This window comes from Hakea prostrata, chromosome 8 (genome assembly GCF_041222555.1).
Source record: "Hakea prostrata isolate BN-2017 chromosome 8, UWA_Hpros_2, whole genome shotgun sequence".
Classification (NCBI taxonomy): domain Eukaryota; kingdom Viridiplantae; phylum Streptophyta; class Magnoliopsida; order Proteales; family Proteaceae; genus Hakea; species Hakea prostrata.
Window position 1 is genome coordinate 11,762,226 of NC_142607.1, and position 8,609 is coordinate 11,770,834.

General features: G+C 32.9%; 1 protein-coding gene across 1 annotated transcript; it reads left to right on the forward strand.

The window, feature by feature from the left end:
- Positions 1-354: 354 nt before the first annotated feature.
- Positions 355-1,525, forward strand: LOC149006908 (uncharacterized). Its single transcript, XM_089165959.1, has one exon. The coding sequence runs from the start codon at positions 394-396 to the stop codon at positions 1,081-1,083; it is 690 nt and encodes a 229-aa protein (XP_089022085.1). The 5' UTR covers positions 355-393; the 3' UTR covers positions 1,084-1,525.
- Positions 1,526-8,609: the final 7,084 nt, after the last annotated feature.

Here is an 8,609-nt window from a genome sequence, read left to right on the forward strand (position 1 = left end):
TCCTCTTAAAGCATGGAATCTTTGTTTCTAATGACTAATTATATTTGTTTTAAATGCCCAAGTTGGTATTATTATTGCATGTAACCATTAATAAGGAAACACACTGAATCCCCTTTGATGGAGATAGCTTCTACAATATCTACTATAATAAGGAAAAGTTTTAAACCAGTACTACTTCAGGGGTCCTTCCATTTGAATTTTTTACCCTTTTCCCATTCCCTTTTATTGACTAATCACATTTCTACTGTTCATTATTATAAAAGACTTATCTTGTTTGGGTGCACTGGATCTTGAACACTTGTTGTTGAGTTCACTATAAATGACAAAGAGGCCAGACAACTAATAGATGCATTGTTTTTGCTACAAACATTGAACTTCTTGTTTTGAGAGGAAATGGAGAGGAATCCTGAAACCAGCCTTTCCCCTAGAGGTGGCACAGGAGAAGGCTTCCATAGTGAAGAGAAGAAGCTCAGGTTATTTGGGTTTGAGGTGGATCCCTACACAAATGATGGCAGATCATCTAGAGTGTCTGAAGAAGAAAGTGCAAGTTCTTCAAATACAGTTCTGTCAAGGCAGAAATCTATGGAGGAGAAAAGTGATGTTCCTAGCATGGATGAGAAGAAGTTCGAGTGTCAATTTTGTTTCAAGGAGTTTGCAAATTCACAGGCACTGGGTGGACACCAAAATGCCCATAAGAAGGAGAGGTTGAAGAAGAAAAAACTGCAACTGCAAGCAAGGAAAGCAAGCCTTGCTTGTTACTTTCAGCCTTTCCAGAATCACCATGGTTTCAGTTTTCATATGTCCCCTCCATGGTTCTATGATCCTTCATCCTGTATACCTGATCATTTTACAGCCTTTGATGAGACCCAGATCAGTTTCAATCCCTTTGACCAAAACTCTTACTTTAATGGAGCTCCTCTCAGAAAATCATATGCTTTGCCCTCTCTTATTCCAGTCCCACAAGATGCTCGTATGTTCACCATAACACCCACAAACAGTTCTATCCAGAAGAGACCATTGATCAAGCCTTCACCATTTCCTAGTTCCAAAAGAAGCTGCAAGGGTTTGGACCCTCTTCCTTAAATGCTTATGAAAATATGTTCATCACCTCAGAATTCAGATGATATCTAGAAATACAGCTATGATCAGTCACAGGATAGTTTGATGGGGTTTGGCCAATTAAAGCCAACTGAAAAATGTACACTTATTTTAGCATGATCAAGTCTCACTTGTATTTGCTGATACCTAGGTTTTCTTCCTTTTGTTTCCTTCTTTTTTTCTCTTTTTTATGTATAAATTCAAAATGAAATATAAGTTTCATCTACATATGTACAATAGCATGACTTACCAATGAAAACTTCGTTCTTAAAAGATCCAAAGCTAGTTTTCTAGTTTCTTCTTCAGTTTTCTCTGATTAGTTCCCTGAGAGATGAAAACGCAAAGTGTGATTCATCTTCACTTGCAGGTATTTCATGCTTTCCTATATCTTCTTCCTGGATTAGCAACTCTTGTTTACAATCTTCCAATATAAAGAGAGCCATGTCTCTCAGAATATGATTACATTTCATCAAATAGGTTATCATGTGGGAATTCAAAATACTAGATCTTAATAATTGATCCCCTTGTGAGCTTCATGTGAGCATCCATGAAAGATGCTCAAATCCAATAATGGTGAAAATCTAGCTTAATTGATATCTAGCCAGTCATAGTAGTGATAAGTGCTTAGCTATTTCTAGACTCTATACAGCTATGAACCAGTTAAGGAGGAGCATTCACATGCAAGCTTTAACTAGATCATCAACAGGATTCATTATTTGATCTACCTCATAGAAGATCACCAAGATATGCAATCAGGATCTTGATAAATCCCAGCTGATTCCTATTCAATCGTCGGTAGATTCTTGGTTATTAGGGTTTTGTGATGCAAATATTAGATGAGCTGGATTTGATTTCTCTGTAAAGATTGAGACATGGAGGAATTCAGGAAATTTTGCCCTTGTTCTTCTTATAGATTTTTAGTGTTTTATTAGGGTTACAAGGATTTCTTTGTAAATCCAAAGAGGTGTAAAGAAGAGCTTGTGATAATTTCTTCATTAAATACATCTCAACTCACCACCCTTAGAGAATTGTGCTTCTTTCACATTTTTTTCCCCATACACGTAGGGCCTGTTTGGTTATATGAATCCAGGAATTTGAAGTAAAATGAGATTTTAAATCTACAGAATCATTGTTCAAAAATTTAATTGTTTGGTTAGCCTCAAATCTATCGAAGTTCATAGAGTTCCGTTGGGTTACTCCATGTGAATCTGCAAATTTCATTAATTTTATACAATAATAGCTTAATTCATGTTTTTAGGCAAAAAAAGTGAAATTCTGATTCATGAAATTCAGGTATGTTTTACAACCAAACAAGTATAAATCTCCGATTCATGAATCCAGGATTTGAAATCTTTGGATTCAGATAATCAAACATGCCTTTAAATCATTTTGCTTCAGTTTTGTGTAATAAACGTGTAGGACTGTTAATCCCTAAAAGTGCAGTCGTCGGATCGAGATTTCGGTCGAGATTTTCAATCTCAACAGTTGAAAAACAAGCATCCAAGATCAAAATCTCTATCCGACAACTGTAATTTCCATTGAACGTATCCTACACAATAAGAGGAGGTCCATCTCTTAACATTGGAGAACCAAACTCAAATGATAAAGGAAAAAATTGCACAACCACCTTACCAAAACCTCAAATTTTGAATTGCAATTGAAGGAAACGTTTGCCACAATACAAAAAAATAAAGAATGTGTTAATTATTAATAAATTGATATTGATAACTTATTCAATTTTGATGATTTAATTTAATGATGCTCATTCTCACCACCATCCTTATTACTTGACTTTTAGTTGGCTTAAGGTCAAGTCAACTTTTAGTTTTCTTAATTAAAGTTCTAACAACAAAAAAGAAGTTTATATAATATTCATTAAACATGATCTTAGGTAACTTAATTTCTTTAGTTTACATGATTTGTAAACCATCTGACCTTTACCAACTAAACATTTGTATATCTCATCTCTTATATATAAAAATTCTCTTACTTAACACACAACAAAAAGATATTAATATATCTTCACTTAGAAAATATTTATATATTATAATTATTAGGTAACACAAATTTAAATGTATTTATTTAACATTATTAGATTATAGTCAATAATAATATCCATTAAATTGTATATTTGACTATTCAAAATCTTTATATTTATAAGTTGACACCATCTTCTCAGTTTCCATGTTATGTTTTCAAAAGTTTATAAAACATATATAGAATTATTTTAAAAAAATAAAACTTATATTATGATATCATCAACAGAAGAAAAAATTATTTTTACCAATTTTTTTTTGGGACAGTTGGCTCTTTGTGCTTTTATCTTTTTCTTTATATATTTTTATTTCATTTTATATTCTCATCAAATATAAATAGGAAGGATATTATTTTTGTACTATTTCCATTAATGTTTGTATATAAATAATTAAATAGGATATTATCATGACAACAAGTGAAACTTAAGGTGCATTAAAAAAAAAATGATATTATTATTATTATTATTTTAAAACAAATGAAACCACTAAGGTGCATGCTATGCATGGTCATTAATGGCCGCCCCCATTAATTGATTAAATAAATACTCTATTATTATTTTTTTGATTGTTATGTATGGAAGAATTAGAGTTAATCAAATCAATAATGTCAAATTTGTTAACTATTTGATTTCTTATTTATGTCAAACATAAAAAGTTCAGCTGTCAAGAAAATAAAATATTTTCCTCGGCATACGTCTGCACGTGTATTTCTATATGTAATCTTTTGTATGTGTGGTATCAAAATATTTCATAAATATTTTATGTTAAAAAGATACAATAGATTTTATAATTAGATAGTTTATACTAAACAAAGATGTTGAAGTGGTTCAAAGTTACAATAATCTAAGACGAACAAAACAACCAATACAACTTATATTTTTATAATTAGATTACGTGATAAATGATGCACGTTCATGTACTAACAAAAATGATGAAGTAGTTCAAAGCTACAATAATCTAAGACTAACAAACAAACGAAAAAAATTAATTGAAAACATATAATCGTAACCAAACAAATAGATACAACTCTAAAAGGATTAGAATTAAGATTATATCTTTTATAATGTGGGTTGAAATGTACATATTGGATATTGACTTTGTATGAGCATCTTTATGAATATTCTTAGTTTCTTATTGAATCAGATCAGGTAATGTGATCATAAAAAAATGTAAATTAATTAATTAAACAGAGATGTGGTTAAAAAAATTTGAAATAAGATCCTTGGTGAATCTTGTAAGACCTTAATTTTGCTTTTTTCTATTACAAAATAGTATTTTGACTTTGATTAGTCCACTATAAAATATATGTTGTATCTTTCAAATGGTACGAAATCCAAATGAAATTGTGCATACATGTGCCAAAATGTATAGAAGTCAATTTCTTTTGTGGTCCTATGTTATTATGTCGTGTGCCCTCTTGACCGTTTGTTTAAAATTGGTTATTAGGGTTGTAATTTGTTCACAGTAATCCAATAATAATCTTATTCGTGTCCTTGATATCTGTCTAAATAGTTAATGTGTCTAATTATGGACCCTCTCTTTGAAGTTCAATGAGACATCTAATGTCTAGGCACATGCACATTTCGTAGTATGTCTCGGGATTTATGTACAACATCTAGCCATTTAATGCTCATTGGGCTAGTGTATCTTTTTCTTTCTTTATTCATTTACAAAATTTTCTTTTATTCATATGGAAGTTAATGGTATTGCTCATCCCTTAGCCTGAAAGTTAGTGGTGTTGTTCATCCCCTAGTCTGGAATGCCCTGTCTCGAAGCTATGACAGTCTAATTACATCACACTCTAGCCATGATCTCTGTGTAAATGAAGCATTGGCTCAAGATTTTAGGATTGGGTTGTCGGGCTTACGGTCTTTCCAGCTCCTACCCAAGTAACTATTTGAAAAGTTTCCTAAGCAAAGGTGTGAGTTGGCTTTCGAACGAGGCATGGGGTTTTGAAATTAAGAGAAGATGAGATTTCATATTGGTATGAACACAGTTTTAAACGGGTTTTATATATATTGGACGAGAACATTATACGTGTCTGCTTCTCATAACTCACTGGGCATTCTTTGGGGATTTCCTCCAGAGAGGAGTTGGATCCCATGGATTACAGGGGGTATAAATGAGAAGAGATAAATGGTAATCAGATGAGAAGGCAATGAAAATTTTCATACTAAAAAAGAAATAAAAAAAAAAATAGATAAGAGGCTTGAAGAAACTTCTCTCCTCTCTCTTTCTCCTTAGGTTTACTTGCATGTCAATCCACAAATAACAAAGAATTCATACAACATTTGGCCTAAACCCAATATAGCCAGCCCAATATATTTGGTTTTTGGGCTGTATTTATGCTTTGAAAGATTCAGCCCATCTAGCTAGGGTTGCCCCCATAGAACAGGGGCGTTGGCTACAGGTTTGGAGCTTTATCAGGTCAATTTCTTGTCAAAAATAGACCATTAATTGCCTCTGAAAAAATGACACATGTTCCATCAATCACATCTAAAGGTTGAAGTAATATTCAGAAAATATAATTTTTAAATTTTTTTAATTTAATCTGAACTTTTATATGTGACTGATGGATATGTATCATTTATGCTGAGGAAAATGTCAGAAATGAACCTGATAAAATTCCCTACTGGTATTATCAGTTGTGTTACCCGTTCTTTTATGATTGTATTGTCCACAAGAAGGAACAAAACTTGGAAGATGGGGTGTGACATCCTTGTCTCTCATATTTGTTAAGATAATTCCAAGTTACCATTGATTTAGTTAACTGGTCACCCTCCATCGATCCTGTTGAACCACTGACAAAGGGCAAATGTGTCTTTTTATGGGGAGAGAAAAGGAATATTGACCTAGGGCACATTCTCGCAAATGAAGTTTTTTCTTTTTTCCCCCTACAACTTGTTTTTCTTATACATTAGGTTAGGGGTGTCAACGGTTTGGGTTGGGCCGGTTTCGGGCTGGGTCTAACAGTTTCGGGCTGAAAAGCACTCAGCTCAAACACGGCCCATTAAGAAAATAACGGTTTTGGGCCGGTGCAGTTTGGGTTTGGGTTGACTAACGGTTTGGGCTAATGGTTTAGAATTGGTTTATTAACGGTTTGGGTTCGGGTTTATTAGCGCTATGTTTTTAGTACTTATTTGATGTGTAATTTATCAAAAGCATGTAAACACATATAAACATTAAGTTCTCTTCAAATCTCTTGTGTTGGGTGTTCAAAACCAAAAACTTTTTTTCTACAAAGAAGTAAAAATTATTGAACTAATATACAAAAGAAAGCTAGCATCTTGATGAATTTTAGTGGGTTATATTTGCTTATTCTCCTTTCCTTTCTTGATGCTTGTAAAAATGGATCAAAATAAAACATTAAAAGATTTTCAAATGATAATACATTTGCTAAATATTTACTAAACTCGTCTTCCAATTGGTGAAGGCTTGGATAAGCTTGTTGTTTGCATATTCCAAAATAAAACAATTAAGAAAATAAATAAAAACTTGGGGGTTTTCTTGTCTTTTACATTTAAATTTATTTTATTTTATTTATTTATAACGGGTTTAATGGGTTGGTTCGGGTTCGGGCTGATTTTGGGCCAAACGGTTCGGGCTAGCGGGCCACACACGGGCTAGCCCGGCCCAGCCTGAATCATTGCGGGCTGAGGTTGTTCAGCCCAAACACGGCCCATTAAGCTTTGGTGCGAGCCGGTTTGGGCTATAACGGGCTGGTTCGGTCCGGTTTTGACACCTCTACATCAGGTCATTACTCATCCTCAAGTGCAGATCCTCTATTTACATGGAAAGAAAATTTTTCATTAGAGATAACTTTCACATATCATTTAAATATACAACAAAACTTTTCCCCTAATCTCGAGAGAATTCAGACTTTCGATCTCATACCATGAAGCATTGATCTTTTGTCAAATGTCGACTATGCAATCCCTCGAGATTATGTTCACATACAAATTATTAAGTCTTTCAATAAACCATCATTCATCACACTCCTTAAATCATTGCTTAATTGGTTCTAATGTTTGAGAAATCAACCTTTTGGGTAGAAATTCAATGGCTAAGGTCCTTTGCAAGATTCCATGTTCTTATGTAAAATAAGTCTTCTACTTTTGATTTTTGAGTAATTTTAAACCTATCATGACATTCATAAGAGTAGGTGTACATCATTGTCACAAAAATTGACAGTTTGGAGTATTAAATTCATATTGTTGCTTAGTGATTTTTAAATTATGACTTGGGTTTTGTTGCCATGGATGAGTGCAATGCATAGCCAACAAGAATGTTTAAAGACATCAATAAAAGTGGAATGTTTTTTTGATCGAAAACTGTATATCAGGGGAAGGTGACTAAAGGGAACATCGAACATATGGCCTTTTCATTAAGAGGTGATGATCGTTACTGGCTAAACAACCATTTGTTCATAAGATGAGATTCTTGCATATCAGTGAGAACTAGATCTTTTCGTTGGAAGCGCTTTTCCAACGGGTGATAGGATTCTGCCACTTGTAATATTCTAATTCAAGGGCCAAGATAAATTATAATTCAAGGGCTAAGATAAATTATAATGAATGCTATTGAATTAGAATATTACATATCATATAATTTATTAGACACAAATTAGAAGATTTGTTATAAATAAAGGAGCCAAATATTGAGTCCGACTCCCAACAAGCAGTTTATTTGCTCGATCCAGGTCATAAAGACAAAAAAAAAAAAAATGACAAGATAATTGAAGGATTTCAATATCTATTCGTCTTTAGAGGGCATGTTCGTCAGTCATGTGGAAAGAGATGATAATCAAACTGCAGATTGGTTGTCTAGGTTTTCAATAGGTCCAAGAAATTTATGGTCTCTCATTCAGGAATCTCTGTTAGAATTGAAGAGATTCTCGGTGTTGATTTTCAAGGTTGCTATTTTTTTTTTTGTCGTATTGTTTTTTTTGGTCTTTGGTCACAAGTTTGTTATAGGGTTAATGGATTAGGAACAAAATAATGATTTTTATTTTTTGTTTTTATTTTTTTTTTGTTTGTGGGTTGCCAACCCCGGTTTTTAAACCGGTGTTCGATCCGCGTCGTACACCTGGCTGTGGTGAGTGAGTCTTCCCAGCAGGGATTTTTTGCATCCACAAGAATTCAATACCGGAACTTTGCTTAACGAATACCATCATTTAACTTGGAGTAATTAATTACACTTTTATTGTAATAATAAGGTTTTCTTAAAACATGATTGAATAGATTGGGGTGTAAAATCAAACCACAACAGTACAACACCTACCAAAGGAAAAGGGTCCCACCTTATAATAAATTTATCTGTTGTAGTTAAGACTTAAACGAGTACTTCAAGATTCATGATCATCGCTACAAGCAAAGATTATTAAAGCCTAATGATTCGACTTAAAAATTAACCTAGATTAATATAATAAATTAAATCTTCATTAATTTATTAATAAAAGAGTTAGGATTAATCAGA